At 44.1% G+C, this 27,278-nt stretch overlaps 1 protein-coding gene across 1 annotated transcript; it reads right to left on the reverse strand.

Moving 5' to 3' along the window:
• Positions 1–26,880, reverse strand: CE3H16orf72 (chromosome E3 C16orf72 homolog). Its single transcript, XM_023246780.2, has 4 exons — positions 26,491–26,880; positions 25,754–25,834; positions 14,229–14,504; positions 1–2,502 (listed from the first exon to the last, which is right to left on the reverse strand). The coding sequence occupies exons 1-4, from the start codon at positions 26,714–26,716 to the stop codon at positions 2,258–2,260; spliced, it is 828 nt and encodes a 275-aa protein (XP_023102548.1). The 5' UTR covers positions 26,717–26,880; the 3' UTR covers positions 1–2,257.
• Positions 26,881–27,278: the final 398 nt, after the last annotated feature.

Below are 27,278 nucleotides of genomic sequence, written 5' to 3' on the forward strand. Positions count from 1 at the left end.
TAAAGTTTTTAAAAAGTTTAATGGAGCCAATAAGGCATATAAATCGTGTTCTGGCAGACATTAAGACCTGCTTTCTCTAACCAAAGAAAATGGCACATGTTTTATCAAAATTTGACAATCGAGAGTAAAGGGTACTGAGATTCAGCGTCAGAGCACCAACTAAAACAAAAAACAACCAAAAATAAAAAATTTAAAAAAAAACCTGTTATTCTTCAGAAGGAGGAACTAGAGAACCAAGGCATAAAGGGAGGGTTATACAGGCGTTCCTCAATCTCAAAATCCTTCAGGAACAGGGGGTCTGGCCACTTGTGAGCTACGCTTCACACCACACCAAACGCCAATTCCAGAATCTAAATTTACAACGATGGAAAAAAAAAAAAAACAATGGTAACTCCAAATGCATTTCTGGGCATATTCCAAAGGGAAGCTTAAAAGTATTCCTAATACACAGGCTCGTCTGTTTCAGGTATGATTCTTCCTGCTATTATATTCAAACAAAAAAAAGATCCACTTTTTGCAAAAATTTTCAAATACCTCACTTTCAGTCCTAAGTTTTACTATGGAATTGACTTTTGTTCTGTTGGGGTTTTTTTTGTTGTTGTTTTAAATAGGGCTATATCTATACGAATACAGAACATTTCTAACATTCCATTCACCTCCCACCCAGTCCATGAATATTATGGTTAACTTAGCAAAGTTTCTTCACAGAAAGATATTATTAAATGGCTGAAGGAATTGCAAACTTTAACAAAGTGCTGTGAGTAATTACTGGAAAAACCCTTCCACTGATTTGCAGTGGTCTTTTAAGGATAAAAACAGGAAGTTAACTGATACTGGACTACAAGTTTGCAAGGAAACATTTTCACTGTCCTACTTGATATATAACATAATAATATGATAGAATAAATTACAGTACCTGGCAGGCTGACATCAGTTCTTCATCTAAAAAAGACTATCATTCAGTTCAAGATATTAAAAATGAAGGTGAAGCATGCTCTAAAACATTGTGGCTACAAGAGGTCTTATAAGGGACCAAAAGAGGAATCTACTCAGAACCTTTATTTAGGTCTAACTAACATCTAGAGAAGCCTCCATGCGATTCCATCTTTTCCAGAATGAGATTCCAAACTGCACTCTTTAGGGGAGGGGGGACTGGAGAGTGGGGGGGTTGCTACTTAAGTTGCGATCACATTATTGGCAGATCGAAGACCTTTATCTTCCACCAACTCCAATGGAAAACTGCACAAAGTAGGGCATTCATGAAAAATGTAGATAGAAAAGGACACGAAAGACTGGAATACCTACCCTCCCCCACCATCCATCTCCCTCTCGCTAATGCAGAGCCAAAAAGGAAGCCCATCCTCCAAGTTCATGACCTCACTACTGTAGGTCCCCCTTGAATGCAGTCTACAAGTTTACATTTACCATAAGGAACAGTACCCTGCGTGGGAAGTAGTACTTGTCTTAAAAACAGGAGTATTTTAAGCCTACGGGGTCAATCTGGGGGGGCACTTTAATAATCATATTGCTACTTTTAGAGCGCTAACACACACAAAGTGAATCCAATAAAGTTCTGTGTATTGATTCAATATTAAGTATTAATTGCATGACCATCATAGCACCTCTTTACATCACACAATCACCAGAATTAGAAACTGCTTGGAAAACTAAAACCAGGGCACAGTCCCATCATTAGAAATTGCACACTGTGGACTACAGAGAGACCAGGTGCACGGTACAGGGCCGCTGCAAAAACTGGAAGCCTGCAGATTTGACGAGGAAGCCAAATCGTGGGTCTGAGATCATTTTAGGAACCTGGCAATACTGTTGAAGCAAAATACTCAACGCAGCAGGAAATGGACCAAAAAGAAGAAGAAGGGGGGTGGGGGTGGGAGGGGGTGGGGGAAGCATTCTATATAACCAAATAACATCTGATAGTTCCTTTCCCTTTGAGAATAAATACAGTTAAGGTCACTTTTAGCCTTGGAACGGATAATATGTTTGCCTATGATGATCTTGCTAATGACTACACGATGTCTGATGTCCTCTGCTAGGATTATAGTTTTAAGAAAGCCATGGTTACAAGAGGCATCTACTGTAAATACCTAGAGCTTCCTTTTATGGCAACCACTATAGAATTCACTTGTCTTAAACAGTGAACAAGGGAAGATGGCCTCATGTTTCCTTTGCAATAAGAGTATATGTGGAGGATCGAGTGGCTTTCAAGCAGCATGGTGGGTGTGAAAATGTCTGTAGTTTAGATCATTCTGTTGCGTTTATGGGTTGGTGAGTCTGTAATGACATCGCCACACTGGGCTGAGGTACGCTTTCTAGTTCCACCATTGTCCAAGTGGAGTGCCATTTCTTCTGATATGAAAGTGTTCAAATCGACATCATGGAGTCCATTTCTCCTTCGACTAGCATTCGATCCACTGCTTACATGTGTAGGAGAGCCTGGGGTACTCGAACGCACGCTTATACTAGCCATTGCACCACTAAGACCTAGGAAGAAGAAAAAAGGTTTTAGAGTTGCTCGATTATTTAACCCTCTTGAAAGCAACCCACTTTACTTTCAATGTTTCATAGTGTCAAAGGAGGTCTGCCTGTTTTCTTAAGGAGTCACCAGGGGGCAGTTATGTTTTCTTCCGGAAAAACGAATTGCCGGGCTTTTGGCATAGATGTTTCATTGGGAGGACTATCACTACTTACAATATTGGTAATTACCAACTCTGGGAAGCATATTCTGTCGCAAGCACCGTGTAAGGTGGACACACAGATCACAAAACCCTCCCGTCTACTCTACTGAGTATATACTGCTTATAATTTATGGCTGAGGACAGCAAGCGCATGCTTTAAATAGGACATTTTGGTTATCCAGAGTCACCACCCCCAATAGATCCCCCTATAGTGTGTGTATGTGCACGAAGGGGAGCGATGATTTCTAGGTCTGAGTGGGCTCATTCCAACTTCCCCCAAATGATCATCCAAAACCGTGCACGCTGCAGCCCAAAAAAGGGGTCACTACTGAAAAAGTACACAGGGACCTCAAGCACAAAGTGAGTCTGCCCTTGGATGAAACAAGCTATACGACCGCCCAAGGTCTGGACTTGATTGGTGTCCTCGGGACAACCTCACTTATCATCATGGATGATCCCTCTGAGAAGGAGGTAGTGCCTATGGCGGTATAAAAAAATCCTGCTGCCTTCAAGGTTGAATTAAATCCAGAATAGACCCAGCACCCAACGCTGGACACTCATCCCTCAGATTCCTGAACAGTTAAGGAGGCAAACATACGTTCCACTCTGAAATGTTCAGGATGAACCTGTGAAAGGCCCAAGAGACGCCAGGAAACATTAACCACAGCGTTGAATTTGAAAACCTAACATCACGAACGGTGGATTTCCCTTACGAACTTCCCCTTACGTTATTCTAGCCTCACACAGGGTTTTTGTTATTGCTTGACTAAATTCACAGACTATGACCTAGGATACTCCACGTTCCCAAAGAACAGAACTTCTCAGATTTTAAAATGAGCTTAGAGGTTGGTCTGGTAGGGGCCCATTCTAGTTTATACTGTTAATGTGATTTAAATTTGAATGTTGAGAAAAAATTCTTTCTACCACATCAACTTTGACATTATTCTGACTCTACAAATACTCTGTGAACATTCTCAGGCTGCAGGCCTCAACAGCCTCCCTTATGCTGATTGTGTTCTGCAGCCCACACCTCTTCCTGCTCTCAAACTCCCTACCTGGTAGCCATCAGCCCCCTCCTTGCTCTGCCTGTGGAAGATGCGTCCTCCCTCCCACTGGTGGCGAGAGGAAGGGTGGGCACGTCACTCCTTAGCTCTAAGCCATTGCAAGGCTGGTGCCTATTTAAAAAAATATAATAGAGGCACTAATCTTGGGAGTACTTCCTGTGTGAGGCAGGTGCTACGTTAAGTACTTTTAATTTTCATCCTCACAGTGATCCTACGACATCCGTATAGTCTGTTTGCGGATGGGAAATGGAGGTTAAAAGGTTAAGTAACGACCCAAGGTCACACAGCTAGTAAGCCAAGAGCTGCGACTCAAAACTTAAGCACAATCTCATGTTCCCCTGGACTGTTACACTCTTCAAGTCAACATGATTTTAGCATGAAGCGGCTACAGGGTCTTGCGCCTGGCCTCTCTCAGGCCTCGTGCTCCCACACCACCGGGAGAGCGGATGCGCATGGCCAAGTAGCTCTGGTAGGTTGGCCAGCGCCTCTCTTCCACCGTGTACACCTGCTGATGCCTGGCCCCCAGCTCCTCCGGCACCTATTTCACCCTGAGGCTCCTTTCCTGACTCTGCCACCTCTCTCCTATTTAGTCTCTGGCTGGCTCCGCTTCCCTCCTGCTTGAAACTCTCCACTCCTTCCTGTCCGCAGCCCGCCAGCTCCTTCCTCAGTGGCCTCTGCAGGGTTCACTTCCACTGGACAAGTTGGGTGCCACGCAGGGTGGTGTCCTCTACCCCTTAGCTTACCTACGGGCATCGTTTTCCACAGCACAGGGGATCTCTCCTGTGCACATGGGCCCATCCACAGTTCTAACTGCCTGCTGGACCTCTCCCATTTAACATCAAAAAGGCGCTACACGCTGCTTCTTCCTCAGGCCATGCAGGTTTATTAAAAAATAAATAAAAGGGAAAGAAACATCTTGAGCTCATTTCATGCAACGCGGTACAATCGTGTAGCTTCATCTCCACCTAACGTACATGGTGCCTGGCACACAGCATTCGCTCAATTCTGCAAACAGGGGAGTGCTTCAAAGTCTATCCATTTTGAAATGCACTGAAACCCAAACCTGCTGGCATTCATCCCCTCTCCAAAGCCAGGAAATAAACCCAGGTGGCTCTTGTCTCTTAAATCTCTGCCATCAAGTTTTTAAAAACTCAAGTTATTCCCAAATTGCTGGCATGTTTTTTTTTCCCCCAAGTTCTGTGTGCTGTGCTTTCTTTTTTCCAACCTAGCGGCCTGAAACAAACTACTAAAAGGTGTCCGTGAAATTAAAACAAGAACCTTTTCATAGCTGGTTCATAATACAGGAAGTCCTAAGATAATTAGTCCTAAGATAATTAGAAAATTTAGGCCTTCGGCACAAAACTGGGCTAACTTCAGTAATTAATCCCCTTTATCATTTGAAACCATCAAAAGAACTCAACAACCCCCCCCCACCCTGAACCCCTCTTGTTAACATAGCAACATGTTTATTAACACCTAAGGACAAATACCCAAGGCTCGCAGAATACCCCACCAGAAGTGAACAGGCACATCAAGCAAACACTTCTATTGTTTCCACTGCTATTCTCCGTGAAAAAGAGACATTAAATATCAATTTGGTCAATTTGCAAATTCCCCAGTAACTGCTGGGCAACTGCCATCTTTCTTCTGTTGAGTGTATGACTGGGGGCTTTAGTTGGGCAGCTCAAGTGCAACCACAATGTGCAACATGAGCTTCCTCCTACCTACTCTCAGCAGTGAAAATTTTCAACATTTAACTAGCTGAAAATCTTCCCCAAAAACACTTTCGTGTCAAAAAAAAAAAAAAAAATTAAGATTAACAACCAAAAAATATATATTTTAAACAGCCCAAATTTTATTTTACAAACCAATGACAGCTACTGGAAGATGCTTCAGGAAACCTTAGCTAAGCCACATGAACAATCAGGCCTATACAAGTACAGAGAGTCTGAACATGCTTCAGAACTAAAAACTAAGTTGTACAGCCCGAGGGCATACAACTTAATTTCTACCAAAACACACTTTTTCAAAAGGGCTATGGGAGTATCAGTTGACAAAAAGCAGAACAGGTAGTATGATTAGACAGAAAAGTCTCCATTGCTTAATACAAGATAAACTTAGCAGTTTTAAAGTTTCTGCATTCGTTTTAAATGATTAGTGCAGGAGGGAGGGGAAAAAAAAAAAGATTAGGATGATTTAATCATACTTTAAAAAGAAAGCTCCCACTGGAGCTAAAACAGTTACAGTCCAGGTTATAGGTATCTAGGTTACATGGTCAAATGTTAAGAGCAGCACATAACTATTATTTTCATACCAAGTTCATGCTTCAGATAATAAGATAATCCTGTTTTCAGAATTAATTACATGTAATTCCAGTTTACCAGCACATAGTTAGATCACATATAGGCACAGAAAGAGCAAATGCAGACCGATGCACCCCCCCTTCCTCCGTCCAGCAGCCCGTGGCCTGGAGGCCGCCTCTACACTCTCTACCTGCTCCCCAACTCCCTAAGACTGAGAGCAGAGGGCCAGCCCCAGAGGAGAAAAGGCGGAGGACTGTCATTGTCGATCCACTCAGCACAGGCTCAGAATGCTCGGCAGATACGCTCCACCAGTTTTTTTCATCTGCAGCATGAGAGGGGATTTGAAATCCCCACAATTTGAACCAAGTGAGAACTTCCTGACTGGACCCCTAGGAAACTGGCATTCTTGCATTTCAAATGAATTGCACTATTCAAATGGACAGAGCTCCCTGTGCACAAAGTGGTGTTCTGAGGTTTTGAAGCAAGCAAGCACTTGTGTGTAAATGTCGTGTTTGAAATGCACCAAGGAAGGAGTTCAAATCACTGAAAAAAGAATTCTACTAAGATTTTAGTAATTTGAAGTAGATACCACTCCCCACCCCAATATGTAAATTGTAATACTGAATTTTTATTGAAGTAAAGCACACTAAATCAAACCAATTACAAAGATACATGTGTCACACCAAGAAAACATTTTCAGTTATGCTGACAGCCCAATGCTTTCAGTTTTTCAAAGACAATTTTAATGCCATGGGAAAAATGCTCACGACGTTAAAATGAAAAAAAGATACAGTACCATATATGCAGTATGATCTCAACTATGAAATAATTTTAATATTTATACATTGAAAAAAAAAAGACTGAAAGAAAATGCACCAAACATTTAACTGTGGTTATCTCTGTATAGTCAGATAACAAGATACTGAATTTTTTACTTTTCGGAAATTTTCAAACTTTCCAAGAGAATGTTATTCGTAAATCAGAAGACTAGTGGAAAATTTAAACTCAAATGTTCAAGTGCTTCGTAAACTACCAGAGGACATTAAGTACTAGGTGCACGAACTGGCTTTGAGGCATGGCTGCATGGACTCCTTTTTCACATCAATGAAAAACTGTCCAAGAAAATTTTACTGCAACTTCCAAACAATTTTGTATCATTGATGGTAGCTTTAGTGAAGTCCTACCCCAGAAACTTCAGCAGCTAATATCTAATCTTAACATAAAGAAATGCCAAGTTTTCATCAAAAATTTTAATGCTGTTAATTGCCTTCGTTTTCCTCATTCCCAAAAGCTGGTTTGAACAAAGGCCGTCATTTAGAGATTCCAGCCTTCAGAGATGAATTTTAATTAAAGAAGCTTCTTTGAAATAATCATTTTTTTAAGCATTTAAGAGAGGCGATTGTTTTGGTGCATTAAATCTCTTACATCTTTATTTCCAAATAAGTTTTTAAAAAAATATTTTGCTGTTAAAATAACTACTGACAGTTCTGTTATTTCAGGAAGATGCAGACACGCACACAGTAAGTCTCTAGCACTGTCCCACACGCTGCACAGGGAGTGTGGGCAAGAGAAGGGAACACCTTGACAGGTGCATGGATTTCCAGTTAGTCCTCTGCAGTGTTACAGGAGTCTCCTTTACACTACACCACCAGTGTAAAATCGCTTAACCTAAGCACCGGTGCGGTCAGAATATTTCTAAACATTTAGCTCTAGGATGGAAGGGGACAAGAATCATTAAGGAAGAGACAGAACCAAGCACAATTACTTAATTTCTTCTTAAATGTACTGGATCTCAGGTGAAATTGTATCAAGAAGCTTTGCTCTCACTGGAATTTCCTAACTTCTCTTCTGTACCACTCTAGAGCACACAGGCCAAACGATGTGCTGACCAAATTAACCAAAGCTACAAAAACCTGTGCTCAGAGGAGTACGAAAACCCTACTGGTTCAAGCTGCCTGGAATCACAGCTTTCCATAAACCCTAGGAGAAGGTGGTATCAGGTTTATACCCTGAGTATGACAAACTAGGAATAGGCCCTACATTTTTCCTAAGTTAAATTCCTACCTGACCTTACACAATTTTCTGAAAAGCCCTACACCCAGTTTTCTCCATGTCCAAGAATCTGTCAAGCAACTTAATGATTTAAGAGAACAGGAATCACCATGTACGTAGCCCAGAGAAGACTAAAGGCAAAAAAAGCAAGTAGCCATAAATGGAGTCTATGAACTCCGAAGGCAATGTACCGTGCGTCAATCTGACTGCCTAGGTTTGAACACTTCAAATGCTCTCATAGAAATCTATCAGGCTAGAAATTCCTCAAAGACATTATCTAACTCCTCTTTGTATCACACAGGCCCCTACCACTAGTCTCTAATAGACTGCATGGTATTTACTTTCAGTAAAATGCTGGGCAATAGAAAAGGTTGCATAATGACACTATATACTTTATCTTTAAATGACCACCCCTTCCACGGAAGGACATGAACTGCAGAAATCAGAACTCATAAGACCACAGCCACAAAAAAAAAAAAAAAAAAAAAAAAAAAAAAAAAAAGCAGGATTTCAAAGTAAAAAGGATTCAGACTTCAATACTTAAAGAGCTGCTGGCTTAACTCACAAAATGCTTTCTCTGAAAAAACAAACTTTCCTTTGTTTGAAATTCTCCAGGGTCATGTAAATGCTGGGTTGCCTAAGCCTCTTTCAGTACTTACAGTGGTGAATGTAGCATCCCGCTGCCTTTTTAAAACTTCCTATCTTAAACACCAAAGGAACTTAAAACTGGACAATGGGAGATCCTAAAGCCAAATGCCAATGACAGCAATGGCAGTGCCTATTATGACACGACACCCTGCATGCTAGGGGCCTGAGTTTGAACTGATGAATTCTACAGGACGACCCAGGCCCAGTGATGTTAATTCCTAGTACTTCAGTCAAGAATGCCATCAAAATGACTTCTAGAACACAAACCAAGTGTTTCTGTTTTTTACAGAACAGTCTGAACCAGGGCCAGAACCTACAAAGACCATACACAAGATGATGTGAGGAGGCTTTAATGTCAGTATCAAAAGAGCGAGCGAAGTCTGACTTGGTATCCAGCTCCTTCTCCCAATCAGCTCTCTCCCCCCTTCCAGGAACGTATGCCCCAATTTTACTCTCGACCCTTTCCTAACCCGCATGATAATGAACAGAACTCAGAACGAGGAGACCAGATTTCATCTAAGGCTTTCCAGATATAACACTAGCTTGGGCAAGTCAAGTCAAAATCTGTCCATCCAGTAGAAAGAGAACCTCACTAACTCCACAGATTTATATCAAGATAAAAAAAGTGCAAGATCCTAGCAAGCAACATAAGTTATAAACAGTAAGTTTTAAATTATCTTTCCCCTCTGGAGTAATATATGCAATTTAAAAGGGCATCCTTACTGAAAAGAGGAGGGAAAAAGTACCCTCAAAGGCTACCTGATCTCCAGGTCTACTTTTGCAATAAAATGCCACCCAGAGGCAAAGAGAGCACTCTTTGCACAGGACTCAGAACTAACCGAAAATCTCGCTTCTCCCAAGGTAAAAAGGTATTATTAAAGGGTAAGTACCTTGCTTGTTTCTCATTTAATCTAACACCTTACAAAGAAGACTGCCTTGGAAAAGTAAACCATCTTGCCCAAGGTCATACCGGGAATGTAGCCTACACACAAAAGCCTAAATAAATATTCTTCCTACTAAATAAACCAGAAATACAGGCCCAGAACCATTCACCTTCAAGCCTACTTCTCAAGGTTCACCCATGGCGAAAACCCCAAGATACAAAATTCATGTATTTTCTGATGTCTTTAGAGAAGAAAAATAAGCCTAGGGATCTTTCCCACCCCACTCCACCCCTGACCCCATGGGGGAAGGACCATAAATGCACAAATATGGAGGCACAGTGGTTAAGAGTGTGTATACAGGCAGATCCGGAATACCTATTCTACCACTTACTCATCTGTTCCATCACAGCCAGATACGCCCTTTCTTCATCAACAAAATGGTAGTAACTCCGGGCAAGTGTAAGGTTAAATGAGAACCTCCTAAGCTGAGTTGCTTGCACTAAGTAAACACTAAAATAGCTGTAATGGTACATCATCCTCAAAACCCATTCAAGTCTTGGTTGTTCTAATTTAAGGAGTTTACTTTGTAGCTCTCCTAAGGTACACCATTACTTCTACCCTTATTATAGTCATCTGGGGATCTGTGATCCTCAACTCTTTCTAAAGGTTCTCTGCACCCACTGTACTATATATTTTCACATAACAGACCTCTGAACTCTGTTCAACTTAGAATACATCTAACACCAGGTTCTTTGCCAGGTTCTAGTAAAGGCAGAAACTTTAAGACCAGGCCCTGCCCTAAGGTAGCCCCATGTTGGAAAGGACAGCCAAAGAAGCAAATCTAAAGAGAAAGAGCAGATTAACAGCTCAAGGAAGGCTTCAGAAGGGAGAACGAAAGCTTCGTTAGGGAAGAAGCATTTGATCAGTCTTAAAGTATGAGCAGGCAGAGGGAAAGAACTGGAAAAGAGCACGGAGCTATTTCACGCATGAGACAGTATAGCTAAGATATCTGACCCACGGTGAAGATCCAATCAGAAGGGCCTTTCAGTGCTGGGTTCTGACTTCAACGTATTTCTCCATCAACAAGTCATTTTTCAGTCAAGTGACGAGACAGAAAGGACTGCTCCAGTGGCCTCAGGAAACACGGACTGGCAACTGGGTCATCTCAGGGCCAGGAAGCAAGAGCAGGAAGATTATTCCAAGAGCCCAGGGTTTATCTTCTCCAAAGAGCCTTCCCTTAACGTACAGCCAGTCTGCACTGTAAAATGTCCCTTTCTGCCCTTAGAACATCATACACAAACCATGCTCAGGACATTAAATTTTCCAAGTATGTGTTGGCCTCAGTAAAAAAGGAAGCACTCTTCATTTATATATTCCCAGAGACAGCACAGAATCTGCCATGTACGCATCTGGATGGCTCCAAGAGGAAAAGCCAGGTATTTGCTGACGGGGCGGGAAGGGGAGTCCGCGTGAAGCCCTGTGTGAGAGCCCTGCCTGCAGGGGTGGCGTGGTGGACAGGAGAGAACACGCGCGCCCGGCAGGCCGGAAGTGGGCGAAACTGCAAGCAAGGGGCCTACAGAAGGTGGCGAGGGCTCGAAACCGCGGGAGTGAAATCTAAGTCAGTCAAGAACCTGAGGAAACGTCAGAGGCTGAAGGAGCAGACAAAAAAAAGACCAAAGAAAAGGAAAACTCCAGATGAGAAGGCATGCCTAAGCCACAGAAAGGGAGACTGAGAACCACCAAAATGGTCCAGGATTTTAGGTCCATCTGAAATCTTCTGTTACATTAAAAATGAGGCGGCAGGTCCTAGCTGCACGTGTAGCACATGCCTGTGTTTCCCCAACTTCTTGGTGAGTTTAAGATCCAGATGACTAGATGCCATGGTACTCAGAAAAAAAGCGACCTATGCTGCAGACAAGAGCCAGAACAAAGCACAGGACTGATTATGTTCTGTAAGCTTCAGTAACCAGCAGATCTGACTGAAACTGCTTGCTAACCATCTGATGGATGTATGACTGAAATTGGGTTCGGTCTGAGGCAGATGAGGTACTAATCAGAGGATCTTACTATCACACACAGTGTAAGAAAAAAATGTACTGTAAGTACCTTACATCTTTGCCATTTTTCTTCAAATAAAAATGTGTATTTTAGATAGATTTAGGGTGCTTGGTACAGGTGTTTAGGAACTGATAAAGAAAAACTATGGTGGGGGGGGGGGGGGAACCGTCCTGTCTTATAAAAAGGGATAGAACGGTGTGAACCCCCTACACTCATGTTTGCGGTTTATAAACTTAAGAAGTTTGCTTCAATACACAGTGCTTCTCCTATGCACCCCTCCCCCACCACCCCATACCGTAAAACTTCATAAATTTAGACTCTCCTTCCAATGCAGATTCCTAAGAACTTCAATTTGACTTCAATTACATTTCACAGATCTGGTTAAGCAAATTATATGCAAAACTAAATTCTGACAAGTATGTGCCCTAATTGAGATGTCTCCAAATATGTTTTAAAAGATCATCTAAACAGCTTTCACTTCAATTTATAGACTATCCAATAAATCAGATCACTAGGACAGCTGGTTACAAAGTTGGTCATTAATCTGCCTTACAACTTAGTTAACAATGCCCTATTACTAGAAATCATTCCAGTCATTGTAAACACTCAAACCAGACTAGCATTCTCAACAGATCGATGTCCTCTACAAACCACTATAGGACAAAACACAATGCAATTTATGTTTCTGTACACTCTTTCAAGAGGCCATATTACTAGACTGTTTTAAGACACAAACTCAGGGTATGAATCTTAGGAGTAAGAGTAAAGAGTACACTGAGTCTCCACTATATTCTGGACTTGTGCTAATGGGTAACTTTATTGAAGGGAAAGATTATTTTTCTACATAGCTTTATAATTATGAACTTTCTCAAACCTCACAATTTAAACTTAAGTCAAAATTATAAATAATCTCTTCTTAAAACTACATTGTTACTAAAACTCCAACAGAAGTTCAGGAAAATAATAAACCACAAGTTGAACAGTCTAAAGAGGGGTTAGGGGGAAGCTGGCCTTTTTTACAAGGTATACAACTGCACTAAGAGTTCGTAACAAGAGTGGCATCTGTGTGTCTTAAAACTATCTTCTTAAGTATAGTAGAATAGAGAAAAAGGAAATCTTAACGAGACAGGTATGGAATGAATCTTAAATTGCACTTGACAATAAAGAAAATCAGAATGCTTAGAGAGACAACCGCATACGGCCCTACCATGCGCAGACAGGACAGTCACCTGACACTACACACGCTTCCAATCATTCGTTCCAAATTTAACGGTAAAAGATGTGAACTCTGTAACAAAGACCAGATGGACCTCTTTTTGGCCTGAGTTTCAGAGGTTCTGATGCATGACTATTCCACTACATGAGACAGTGGCAGTCCTAAGTACTGCATCCATACATCAGGGACTTTCTCTTGCAACAGATGTATTTTTAACTTATCAAACTATCAAAAGGGAAAAACACTGTTTCCAACCCCAGGTTCTGATGAGGGTTGTAGGTAAAGAATCAAGGTCCGCCGAAGAGAACAAGAACATAAGCATTAAAGCTTCAAGGATATAGATGTCCTCTGCATATATATCCCACCCTTTTTACTACAAGGTTACTTGGTTTTTTAGATGGCCTATACTGTGGCCCAGAAATGTTGACTTCTAACAGGACTCCTGACCTAATTCACTAATTGCTTCTCTCTGCTCAATCACCTGCACCATTCAAGTTTTCTTTTCTGTATCTACTAAGTCTCATTACTTTGTTGTTCTTTTATTTTCACAGCAGTATTAAATGTCCTGTAAGTACCTCTCCCAGTTCTATCTGGAAATCTGTATTAGAGAGGAACAAACAACAGACTTGTTGACTGCACATCCCAGGCTTCTCCAGTAATACTTAAACCCCTTGGCCAAGAATGCCGCCTTCTGGCAGGTCTGGCCTGGGGAGATAGTGATGGACTGTCCTGACAGTCCTGACTATCAAATCAAGGACCTAAGGGACAAGAGACATAAGGAAAATCAATCATTCTTACATTTGTCCATTCCCACCTGGGTCATCAACTCTCACCTTTGACAGGCACACTCAGTAACTTACAGGGCCAAAGGGAGTCCCCAGGAGAACAGCCCAACAATTTCCTGCCTCACTTGCCTGCTGCTAACCAGGTTCTCCAGGCAATTGGAAATATAACAGAATTCTGAAGACACAAGAACTTCCTGTTTGACTCAGAATAATAGGAAAACATGTACAATAAGAAGTATAAAGCAATAAATTCTAATCAACGTTCCAAGATTCTGTTACTGTGACACTGATAAGCTCAAACTAACTTTCTAAAAACATTTTTTAGGATAGGCTAGCTAACATTCAAAAATGGCCCAGGTAAGTTCTTAGCTTACATTCTGCGTAAACATTTCTGGAGCATTTAGTTACTAATAAGAGACAAAACACAAGACAATATATCTGGACCTAAACCTAAATGTGTAAAGGGGTCCACAGGCACACTCTTAACCACTTTTCCAAAGAAATATGTTTAAACGGCTTTACCATGCAGAGCTATGGCTTCCCGGAAGGGTTGCAAATCAGTCTCTACAGATGAGCTAGTTTCCGTTGAAGTAGCTCGGTTAGGGGACACTACAGTCAGTCTTGGGGGAGCTCTAGAGTTTCGTGGTGGAGGAACTTTCCCACACAGGAAGCTGATCAAATCTTCTCTACGAATAGTTCTTCTGCGCTTTTTAACCCAAGCCAACACATCCTTATTGCGTCGTTGATAGCCAATCTGAATTCCAATATCAAAACTTCGCTGATGAGTATCCACGCTTTCTGTTAGGAAAAAAGAACAAGAAAAAAGATACATCATGATCAGCAGAGCCATGCAGCATTCTCTCCTAAGAGAAAATCATTTCAGGAGCTAACCAAAATGAGCATCATGAAGATTGGGGTTCTGGAGATCTATCAGTAATTTAGTCAACTGAATGGTATTTCATCCATGTTTCAAGTGTTATACTGGCATTAAATCTTCACGGTCTAAATTCAGAGCTAACATCACACAGTCCTAGAGCTTCTGCCTTGTTCCTTAAAAAAATAATAGTTTTATTCATTACTTTAAAAAAATTATTTTAATGTTTATTTTCGAGACAGAGCATGGGTGGGGAAGTGGCAAAGAGAGACACAGACTCCGAAGCAGGCTCCAGGCTCTGAGCTGTCAGCACAGAGCCCAACGCGGCACTGGAAGGCACTGGAACTTACAAACTCAGAGATCATGACCTAAGCTGAAGTCAGACGCTTAACTGACTGAGCCACCCAGGTGCTCTGATGGATACGTTATTAAACGTGTATCAGTACTATAGTCAGCTTCACTTTAGGAAAAAAAATACCAAGACGACCTTGAAAATGGTACTATGGTCCCCCTGGTGCAAATGAGGAAACAAGGAAGTGAATTACACCGAGTAACTCTACCAAGGTTTAAGAATACATACGAGAGCTGGAATTTTGCTCCAGAGTCCATGATTCTTAACCACTAAGCTCTACACTCTTTCAGAAAAGAGTGAATTCCTGGGGTGCCTGGGTGGCTCAGTCAGCTAAACGTCTGACTCTTGGTTTTGGCTCAGTGAGATCGATCCCCACGTTGAGCTCTGCAATGACAGGGTGGAGACTGCCTGGGAATATCTCTACCTTTGCCCCTCCCCTGGTCGTGCTCTCTCTCTCAAAATTAACTTTAAAAAAGAATAAAAGGAAGGAGTGAATTCTCACAATTCTAAATAGGAGCATCACATCATTCAACAGAGAACTAAATATTACAAAGCACTCAGGCCACCTACATTTACCATGTCATTTTGGGGATACACTCTTACAGATCAGTTCAGCACCAAGAACTGGGAACACACTGAAGGCAGCAGCAAACAATTTAGAAGTGAGGAAAAATTAATTCTGATTGACCAGTCAACACCAACACCAAACAGCACAGTGGAAACAGAAAAGGCTTCCTTTCCCTAGTATACACTTGGATTCTGCTTCCAGTCCCCCAAAAGCTTCCCATCATTCATAATCATTCCCAAAAGACCTTGCATCTAAAATCTCCGACTGGCCTCCCAGTCTTCCTGTAAGTAGTACCCCTCCCTGTATATACTAAGCCCAAGTTTTCAAAAAAAACAATCTCTGCTCTTCCCATGATTTTACACAGTTGGAAAAAGAACTGGGAAATTTAAGCCACTGCAATTTATTTTTAGTTGGACTGCTCTGCTAGCAGAAAATCATGAGTATACTTCTAGTGACATTAAAGAAAATGGTTTCGAGGTGCCTGGGTGGCTCAGTTGGTTAAGCATCCAACTTCAGCTCAGGTCATGATCTCATAGCTCATGAGTTCGAGCCCTGAGTCAGGCTCTGTGCTGACAGCTCAGAGTCTGGAGCCTGCTTCAGATTTTGTCTCCATCTCTCTGTCCCTCCCCCGCTTGTGCTCTGTCTCTCTCTCAAAAATAAACACATAAATAAAAAGTTTAAAGAAAATAAGATGGTTCCAAGGCACCTGGGTGGATCAGTCAGTTAAGTGTCCAACTCTTGATTTGAGCTCAGGTCATGATCTCAGTTTGGGAGTTTGATCCCTGCAACGGACTCCACGCTGATGGAGTGGGAAGAGCCTGCTTGGGATTCTCTCTGCCTCTCCTTCTCTATCAAGAAAAGAAAAGAAAAGAAAAGAAAAGAAAAGAAAAGAAAAGAAAAGAAAAGAAAAGAAAAGAAAAGAAAAGAAAAGAAAAGAAAAGAAAAGAAAAGAAAAGAAAAGAAAAGAAAAGAAAAGAAAAGAAAAGAAAAGAAAAGAAAAGAAAAGAAGGAAGGGAAGGGAAGGGAAGGGAAGGGAAGGGAAAAGAAAAGAAAAGAAAAAAGGAAAGAAAAAGAGAAGAGAAAAAAGGAAAGAAAAGAGGAAGGAAGGAAGGAAGGAAGGAAGGAAGGAAGGAAGGAAGGAAGGAAGAAGGAAGAAAGGAAGAAAAAGAAAAAAGAGCTATGTTCCAGAAAGAAACACAATAATCCAGACATCACAGAGAATCCCAAACTGCCATGAATTTGCATTATTAAACAAGATGGCAAGAGGGCAGCACAAGCAGAACTTTTTAACAAGGCCTGTTCTTTAGATGACAAATCCCTGTTGTTAAAAAAAAAAAAAAAGTTTTTTTAATGGAAGAATTTGTCCATGGGATCACGCTTTAAATAGTAAACTCTTGGGGCGCCTGGGTGGCGCAGTCGGTTAAGCGTCCGACTTCAGCCAGGTCACGATCTCGCGGTCCGTGAGTTCCAGCCCCGCGTCAGGCTCTGGGCTGATGGCTCGGAGCCTGGAGCCTGCTTCCGATTCTGTCTCCCTCTCTCTCTGCCCCTCCCCCGTTCATGCTCTGTCTCTCTCTGTCCCAAAAATAAATAAACGTTGAAAAAAAAAATTAAAAAAAAAAAAAATAGTAAACTCCAAGGGCGCCTTGGTGGCTCAGTCTAGTTAAGGGTCTGACTTCAGCTCAGGTCCTGATCTCACAGTCCTTGAGCTCGAGCCCCGCATCGGGCTCTGTGGTGACAGCTCAGAGCCTGGAGCCTGCCTTCGTATTGTGTCTGTCTGTCTGTCTCTCTCTCTCTCTCTCTCTCTCTCTCTCTCTCTCTCTCTCTCTGCCCCTCCCCTGCTCACACTCTGTCTCTGTCTCAAAAATAAATAAAAACATTTAAAATTTTTTTTAAAAAAAGTAAACTCCATCACAACTTTGAGAAGAAGATTATTCTTATTTTAAAGATAGAGAAAGCAGCTTGGGAACGAAGTAATTTCTATAGTATCTCATACTAGAACACCAAGTTACAATGTGAACGAACAGCTTCTGATTTCTCCTTTCATCAGAAACAAAGCAAGCCTGAAATTCATTTTAAAGATAAACAGCATTTAGAAGGATACTATAGCACTTTCCATCTCTTAAAGACTCCACTGAAGCTAATCTCAGGACTAGGTAAACTCTAAGATGACCTTGGGAAAGCCGGATCTAAAAAGAAGAGATTCTGAAAGCACCCGAAGCATTTTCAGAGAAATCACGTCTTTGAGCAAAAACTGATCCCATGCCACAGCACCAAACATACGTGTGTACCTAGAAGCAACCAGGTTTCTACAAACCCACCCTACCTAAAAGAATGATTATACTCAAGCTCATAACTGGAGAAAGGGGGTTTCCAAACAGAGAGGAAATTTTATTTTTCAAGAACCAAATGGAAGCAGGCCCAGAATTGGAAGTACAGAGGGGGGGAAAAGTTGGAAGTGCAAAAGGAGTACAAAAAACAAGTGCAAATAGGACTGCACAGCACAAACCAAGATGAAGTAGTCGTGTAAATGTACACCTGGCAAACCAGACACCAAAAAATTCTCCATAAACTGGATACAAAACTCAAGGGCCAAAAGGGAGGGGGCCACCAGAAGCGGTTATTTAAAAAAAAAAAAAAAAAAAAAATGACAATTCAGGGAAGAAAGCTAAATTTTGGTTTGTTCTGATTGAGAACACAAGGAAATCCCAAAAATCAGATCTGCAAGGGACTGATTTTTTTTTTCTTTTTTGAAGTAGGCTCCACAGCCAACATGGGGCCTGAACTCACAACCTTGAGATCAAGAGCTGTATGCTCTACGAACTGAGCCAGCCAGGCCCCCCAAAGGAGGGCCTGATGCTTCAATCACAGATTTGAACAAAGTTGGAAAATGCAATTATTCACTGGTTTAGATGAAAGACAGTTATGTAAGTTGTGAAGCTCTTTTAAAATTTATACAATTAAAAAAAATGTCTTCCTAATTGACCAATTATTTCACCTCAGAAATTCTGAGTCTGAAACAACAGAACCAACCAAGAACACACTAAATATGAGGCATTTTCTAAAACATGGACTTTTTTTTTTTACAGGTTAGAAGGTACAGGAAGAGAAAAGCAAAAAATGACATTTAAGGTCTTCAGGTACACCCTTTTGCACTGCCGGGCCCAATTTAGTTTTGTACCATTAACAGCATATCCTGAAAGGTGAATCCAATCACCTCACCACCCAGATTAACCCAATCTCAGTTACTTCCCTAAACAGAAAACGTCACATTGATTGACCCTAAAGCATTTCAAATACAGTCCTTATGTTTAGGACTTTAAACTGTTGCTTGGTTGAAAATAAAATCCTCCCATCATACCTTGCACTAAACAGGAGACACATGAATACTTACTGGAGAATCTTAGGCCTGACTAGGCTAGATTTTAACGTCATCACAGGTTGATTTAGTGAACAGCAGCACCGTAAACATGCGCAAGGATGGCTTTCTGAAGGCTCTCAGCCCAAGACTGCTGTGACTACATCTGAACCTTGACAAACAGACATCCAAATTCTAGAAATGCAGAGCACAAAAACTGTGGGGACAGTCTTATGTGCAAAGCTATTTTACTGAAGCCAAAAAGCCTCTGTGCAGCAGGGCCAGAAGCTTGAAGGTTAGGCAAACCCCAAGGGCATCAAAATGTCAACCCAACCTTTAAGCACAACACATTCATTTCCTTATTCAAAACACAAATGGACTCGGACAAGTCATAGATGTCCCATGTTTCATACTTTAAAAAAAAAAAAGGGGGGGGGGGGTTATATAAGCAGCTGAAACGGAATTCCAGATTTTTACAGGTCTAATCCTGTCCCCACTGGCAGGGGACAAGAGGCACAGAATCATCTGATTACCGAGATGAAGACCAAATGCACAATTTTGTTACTTGCAACACCGACAAGATTAACCCAATCTCACTGTTTATAGCTTTTTGACACTCACAAACCTTATGGGAGTTAGCCAGAGCAGACCTCCCCATTTCAGAGACAAGGAACTGGAGCTGAGGCTCAGAGGGCCGTGCCTGGGAGTCAGGTGAAGGGACACAGTTCTTCCCCAACCAAAGAGAAACCGTCTCCCACTCTCCTTAGAGGGTCTACACACTGTGAGAACACACTGCTAGACCAAAGTAACATTTGCAAGGAATACTAATGACTAAATATCTGAACTTAGAAACGCGTCAGCACTAACCAACCCGTCTGCCACAGGGCAAATAAGTATGAAAAAGGTTTCATTACATACAAAGATCTGAGCTACAGGCAAAATAAAAGCCTTTCCAACAGTTTTGAGAAAAGGACTCCTATATTCCCTAACAAAGCAGTGTATCCAAAAAGCAGCACTTCCTTGTAGCTACTTAGATACTCAATTTTCACCCAGCACACACAACAATGGAAAGGAGCCAGGGAAGAAATGCAGTGGCCTCATCTGCCTGGCATCCAGTTCCTCACCCTGCCTCTCCGAAAGGGATTCCAAAGTTTCTGTTTGGAGAGCTCTAGGGCGAGCTTTCTTCACATTCACTCAAGAGGTGGAACACGTGGTTTAGTGCTCATCTCATCTGCACAGCCCCAAACAGTACCTATGATACTGGTTCAGATTAAGCATGTGACCCAACTCTGGCCAAGAGCCGGTAGAAAGAAGTCATCTGCTGGCAGCTCCCGGAAAAGAAGCGCCAGGGCTCGTCAGCGTCAGCGAGGGACCCGAAGACGCAAGCCGCCAACGAACTGAAACTAGCCCCAAAACAAAGCTCGTGCTTTGCACATACACGCGCACACACACAGTGTAGAGAGCTGAGAGCAAGGCAGACTGAATTAAATCCATCCTATCCTCAGCCTTCCAGCCAGAGAGGAGCCAAACCATGCCCACACCACTGAAGCCTGTCTGCCTTGTAATTTCTGCTTTATTTGCAACCAAAACATCCTTTCACAGGAAAGTTGTATATAAGAAAAAGATTGTCGGGGTGCCTGGGTGGCTCAGTCAGTTAAGGGTCCGACTCGGTTTCAGCTCAGGTCCTGATCTTGCGGTTTGTACGGCCAATACCTGTATCTGGCTCTGGGCTGGCAGTGTGGAGCCTGCTTGGGATTCTCTCTCTATGCCCCTCCCCTGCTCGCGCTCTCTCAAAATAAATAAACTTAAGGGAAAAAAAGACTGTCTTCTACAAAAACTGACAGAATCCACAAGGGATATTAGCGATTGAGGCCACTACTCCTTATATTAAAAATAAAACTTAAGACGTAGAGAACAACAATCCATATTAAGGCGTTTCTGAACAAAGCTTCAAAGGTCAATAATGGGTTTTTTACAGGTGAGTCACAAACAAAGTCCACAAAGTCAAATTTTAAGGAGATGAAATTCTATTTATCTCCAAGTAGAACATGCTTTCTCTGACCACTGATTTAGACACCAACTGCTCACCACTGGGCCCAAATTCTCAGTACATCCTGCTCACCCTCACTCCACATATGGTCTAAGATGGCTACACGGAAGTGAGACAGCATATTATAAAAAGGATTTGGCATCAAGATATCTCAAAAATAAGGACTTAAAGGGCATCGTGCTATTTTTCTCACCTGCCAATCCAATTTACATTTAGTCCTTTTATGGAAAGATAAAAAAGGAAAGTACTTCCCACTAAGCTTTTTTCAACACAAGAAAAAAAATGCAAAGACATGGGGCACCTGGGTGGTTCAGTCAGTTAAGTGTCTGACTTAGGTCCAGGTCATGATCTCACGGTTCGTGAGCTCAAGCCCCGCGTCAGGCTCTGTGCTGCTGGCTCAAAGCCTGGACCCTGCTTCAGATTCTGTCTTCCTCTCTCTCCACCCCTCCCCCATTCATGCTGTCTCTCAAAAACAAAGGCGAAAAAAATTTTTAATTTTTAAAAATTAAAAAAAAAGAAAAAGAAAAAATGCAAAGGCAAAAAATAACCTAGAATTTCTTCCCTTTATCTTAAGGACTTCCCAGAGCCAGAAAAAGCTGAAAAACAGAACTTTTAATACCAACAAGGTCAACACTCACCTTGCCCCAGATACCCCAGCACTAAACTCAGATCTTGTCCTCTAAGGTATGGGTAATGTATCCCCAGTTACAGGGGAAAAAAAATGAAGGAGCACAAATGGTGAAGCATCTCCCTCCATTACCTGTCTTCAGAACCATACAGCTAAGTATGGACAGCCCAAAATCCAAACTCTGACAATAGCAGCAGCTGCCATTCTTGCAGTGCTGGCTTTCTTTAAGCACTGCTAGAGTAGACATGCCCCCTGGGCAAACAGTGCTCAAGGGGAGAACCAGAAACATCTTTAACCCCCGAAGAGCATCAAGAGAAACCTCCCAACACAGATGATAGAACTCACTATGCAATTCAAGTTTCTGATGCAGTTTTTAAAAGTCAACACAAGGGCACCTAGCTGGTTTAGTCGGTGAAACATGTGACTCTCGACCTCAGGGTCATGAGTTCAAGCCCTACACTGGGTGTAGACCTAACTTTAAAAAATTAAAATTAAAAACTATTTTAAGGGGCACCTGGGTGGCTCAGGCAGTTAGGCATCCCAGTTCAGTTCAGGTCATGATCTCACGGTTAGTGGATTCGAGCTCCACATTGGGCTCTGTGCTGACAGCTCAGTGCCTGGAGCCTGCTTCAGATTCTGTCTCCCTCTCTGGCCCTCTCCTGCTCACACTCTCAAAAATAAACACTAAAAAATTTAAAATTAAAAAAAAAAAAAAACCATTTTAAAGATAAACGGGAGGGGCATCTGGGTGATTCCATAGGTTAAGGCTCTAACTTCAGCTCAAGTCATGATCTCACAGTTCATGGGTTCAAGCCCCACATTAAGCTTTGTGGGGACAGAATTGAGCCTGCTTCGGATTCTTTTTCTCTCTCTGCCCCTCCTCCACTCACTCACTCTCAAAAACATTAAAGAAGAAAAGTCAGCTAGGGAAATGCTGAGAAGTAGCCCTGTAGGGTGAGAGCAAGCATTGGCTCAAGGGCTCTGCTGAAGAGCTAAGGTACCTGCAGCCACTTTAGACTCACCACTGAGGCCCATGGGATTAGCCTTATCCCAGGACAACCACCAGTCCAACCTCTCTTCTGGGCAAGGACCCCCCCTCCCCAAAACAGAAAGAAGTTAGCATGAGATAAGGAGACCAGTACTTTCCTACTGAGGAATCAGGAGACAGATTGCGACTGGCACCCAGGAAAATGCAGGGGGGTGAGGGGAGGACTTTCAGAAGCAAACCACTAGGTGTGGTCCAGTATTTCCCAGGTTAAGCATGAACTTGGGCTAGATTGAAATAACTTCAGTAACTTTTCACTCCCCTCTTCAGTTGCAGACATCAGAAACCGTACCAGGCCAGGAACAGAACCTGACTGAAAAGTAAACAAATATCGCCCTCTTTATATTTACCAAAACAAGGTAGAGATGAGAACCGACCATCAAGATTTTTTCTTCCCCTTTCCAAAAGAGGATACCAAAGTCTGGCCCTACTCAGTGGAGTAGAAGGAACCACACACTCCATTTTGCTGAATCCTGTCCACGATGAGGGACAACTCACTCTCCTCTAAATCCTTCGAGCCGAGCCAAACCACACTAACACTTGATTTTTCAAAAAGCCCACAAGCAATCAAAAGATCCTCAGTTAAGCTTTTACCACCATTCTGAGCTTCCAATGTGCTCCCTTTAGGGGTTATCAAGAACCTGGTACAAGTGCCAACCTCTCTGTCCCCGGCCTGGAAAAGGAGCCATTTTTAGCTTTAGCTTTAGTATTTCATCATATAAAATACTGAAGCTGTGTCCACTTAAAGAGACCCTCCAAATCTTTCCCCTTGTAAATTATTACATGTAAACGTTTGATCAGAGCTATGAAGGATGATTTAGATTTACCACTACTCCAGGCTGCATGCACTGGTGACACTACCTTGCTAATTGTACCAGTTCTATTTAAGGTACCTAATTATTCCTACAGCTGCATTCCTGGTCCCCAAGCACTTCACCCTGAAAAAGAGGAACGTGAGGCTCTGCAGAGCATGATCCTTTCTCTGTCAATCAGTTAAGACTATGTTGCCACACTACCAAATACCACAAACCACAACTTACCTTTCCTAACAGGTAAAGAAAGATAGATTTACCTTTACAGTAACACAACACAAAATACAACGAGTTCTAACAATCTAATACTCACAATAACCCAAGAACATCACGTGATTTTATTTTTTAAAAAACTGAAGCGCTCTCATTAAATCTTCTGAACAGAAACAATATATTACAAAAAGTAATTTCAAATCCAGTAATCAAATTAGGGATAATTTCAGAGTTCAGCTTTTGAATGCATCTTCTTACCTAAGGCGATATACAAAACTGCCAGCTTTAATTCTAAACGGATACATCATAAAAACACACAGCAGCACCAAAAACTGAACAGAAAATCTAGGGGACATTCGTATTTTTGCATGACCTAGGCAAAGAGCTTGGCATACAGAAGCACCAAAAATGGTGCCATCCCCCGGCTTCAAACAAAAAGCAACTGCAACAAACAAATGAACGAACTGTAGTACCTCTCACACAACAAAACGCTACTCAGCAAAAAATAAGTAAAAAACAAAAAAGGAGGGGCAGAATTCACACCTTCAGTATGAACTCAAGGGATCAATCTCAGAAACATGGGAAGTGGATGAAGCCAGGCACAAAAGACCGCATACCAGAAAGCTCTACTCATGACCTAATGGAAGTGAGAAACTATATACTACACACGGCAATCAGATCAGTGGTGCCGCGGGCTTGGGTTGGAGGTAGATGCTTTCTCTTAATGGAGGTTTATCAAATTTGAGCTACGATTCTTAAGAAGACTGACTACACAATATCCAAATTATACTCCAAGAAAGGAGTTTTTAAAACAGGTATTAAAATTTTCAAAATTCTCTGGATGAAAACAAGAGCCATTCCAGACAATGCTTAACACCCTCAAGCACTGATAAATGTTAGAGTAATTCACTCAAAAGTCAAAATTTAAGGAACTCACCTACATAGAATCAAAGTTGACCACTGAGACAACATTTAATCGTTTCCTTTTTCTCGCAAGCCTAGACTGAGTTCCTCCTTCCCTAGAATTAACATTCCATTCACCAGTTTGTTTTCAAATTACTGTCCCCCAAAACTGCAAATTCCACCCAGGAAATCTCACAAGAAGGGAATTTTTCCTATAGAATGCTGCCACCATTTGCACATTCTTACACAAAAATGAGAACCTGAAAAGGCACTCCACAGCCTGTGCTTCAACTTGTTTTGACAATTCTGAAGTCCACAAAGTCCATTACTGTTACCAGCAGCTTCTACAAGTTTGAAAACGTTTGATTTAATTACATTTTTCCTAAGATTAACAAATTCAAATCCTTTCTCCATAGGAACCTTAACCCCAAAAGACATCAAATCCAAATTTCCAAATCTTCAAAATCCTAAGACACAGAATCTAATGCCATGGTTACTGAGAACGCACAAAGAGCAAGAACCTTTACTTACAGATCTTCCGGTCACTGGGGGCCGGGAGATTAGCCCCAAAAAAACACTATCATAAAGCACAAATCTACCGCCACAAACTCTGGTAACACGTTTCCTGCCAATAATATACAATCAGGTAGATGGCAGCTCTGAAAGCAATTATTCGAGGTTGCTAGGGAAGAACAGTACGTGAACGTGCGCACAGATTATTCCCATCAGCTGATTTTCAACGCACTTAAATGCTACCAAAGTACCTTGGTCTAAGTTGCCTAACTCTCAAGAATCCTTTCCAGGAGCTGCTCACGTCGGTCTGTGGCACCAAACCGTCAACCCTTTTCTTCCCTGGGCAACTTCTGCGATGAGAAGGTGCACCCCTCTCGGCTTCTCAACCTCAGCACTACTGACACTCGGGGAGGGGGAGCACGGTCTCCTGCAGGGCAGGATATCCAGCAGCCCCCTCTCGCCGATGACGTTCAAAACTGCCCCCCCAGCGTCAAATGTACCCGAGGCAGGCGAAGAGGGGGTCAAACGCTCCAGCTGAGAATCCGTGCTCTGGCCAGGCCACCCCCGGAGCTCTCTACCCACCAAATACTCCAGGCACTCGGCGGCCGGGTTCGGCAGCAGAAAAGGCTCGGGCAGTCCGGGCCGGGGTGTCTACCTCCCTAGCAACGCAGGACTCAAGCCCTGACGCAGGCTGCCCTTCCCCTCAGGCGGCAATGCAGCAAGGTTATCTTTACCTTTGTAGAGGTTGGTGACGGCGGTGGCTGCGTTTTGGAAGGGGACCCAGAGAGAAAGTCCTGGCTGCTGACACACTCGGTCTGAAAAAGTGGGCGAGGGGTGCAGGGGAGAAAAAAGAAACACAAAAGACACAGAGAGAGAGAGGGAGAGACACAGAGAAAGAGATGTTATTTGGGCGTCAATCACTCCGAACGGCCATATTAGGTTTCGCCATTTTGTTCCAGGGTTTCGGGATCCCACACTCGCTGCGAGGACGGCAGGCAGGGGGTCGCGGCGGGGACGAGGCCGAGCCGCGGGGCTCAGAGGTGCAGCCCCCCGGGGCCGAGCCGCCCCCGCCGGGGGCGCCCCCTCCCAGTCCCCGCCCCGAGGCCGGCTCCGGGCACAATGGCCGGCCCCGCCGCCTGCCTTCGCCATTTTGTGAGTGGGAGCCCCTCCCCGGCCCTCCCGGCCCGAGGGGCGCCGGCAGCCGGGCCCGAGGCGCGGGCGGGCCCCCGGCGGCCCCAAACGGGGGCGCCCCCAGCGCCGGCCCCTGCTCAGCCGCGGCCCGCCCGCCGGGCCCGCCCCCCGCGCCGCCATCTTGTGAGGAGGGGGCGGTGGGGCGGTGGGGCGGTGGCGCGGCGGCAGGGCCAGGGCGGCCGCCCTCGGGGCTCTCCGCCGACCGGCCGGCCCCGAGGCGGCGGCGGCGGCGGCGCCGGCGGCGGGGCGGCGGCGGCAAGATGGCGGCGGCGGGCCTCACCTTTGTAGAGCTGGGCCACGGCGGTGGCCGAGTTCTGGAAGAGGTGCCACAGCTTCTGCTGCTTGTGCTCGGGCTGCGCGGCGGCCGCCGCCTCCTCCTGCAGCTCAGGGGGCAGCTGCTCGTCCTGCTCGGCCTCGGCCAGGCACTGCCGCTCCCACTTGGAGAACCAGTGCTCGGGCCCGTGTTCCTGGATCTCGGCCTCGCCCTCCTCCTTCCGCTCCTCCATCCTCCGCGGCCTCCCGCGGCCTCGCCGCCGCCGCCGCGTCCTCCTCAGGCGGGGCCCCCGCGGGAGCGTCGTCGTCGAGCGGCCCGGCGGCGGGGCCCAGCGACCGGCGGCGGCTCCTCGCGGCGGCCCAGACCTCCTGCACCCCGACGGCCTGCGAGCCCCGCCCCAAGGCCCCACGCAGCCCGGGACGACCCCCGCCCCGGGCCTCCCCACCCCCGGGCTTCGCGGAAGGTCGCCGCGGCCCGGACGACTGCCGCCGCACCTCGCGTCGCCGGCCCGAACCCGTCTACCGCCCGCCCATGGCGCCGCGGCCCTCCTAAGGCCGCCGCCGCTGACCGCCTAGCCCGCCGCACAGCCCGGCCTATGCCGCCGAGCCCACCCCGAAGACTGAGGAACGTCGTCGTCGCCGCCGCCGTCGACGCCTCTGCGGCTGCTGGTCTCCGCCCTCCCCCGCCCACATGCTGACTGGGGAAGCACCGCCCACTCGGCTTCAGCTCTCCGGCCCGGTTGGGGCGCGCCCGCTTCGAGGACCCCCATTGGCCCGATCCGACCGGTTCCGCGT

This window comes from Felis catus, chromosome E3 (genome assembly GCF_018350175.1).
Source record: "Felis catus isolate Fca126 chromosome E3, F.catus_Fca126_mat1.0, whole genome shotgun sequence".
In the NCBI taxonomy this organism is placed as follows: domain Eukaryota; kingdom Metazoa; phylum Chordata; class Mammalia; order Carnivora; family Felidae; genus Felis; species Felis catus.

Excerpts from the sequence above, each read along its gene's own strand:
- CE3H16orf72 (XM_023246780.2), bottom strand. The coding sequence starts at position 26,716 with ATGGAGGAGCGGAAGGAGGAGGGCGAGGCCGAGATCCAGGAACACGGG. Across the intron at positions 25,835-26,490 it reads CGTGGCCCAGCTCTACAAAG|ACCGAGTGTGTCAGCAGCCA; the intron begins GTGAGGCCCGCC and ends CCACTTTTTCAG. Across the intron at positions 14,505-25,753 it reads CGTCACCAACCTCTACAAAG|AAAGCGTGGATACTCATCAG; the intron begins GTAAAGATAACC and ends TTTTCCTAACAG.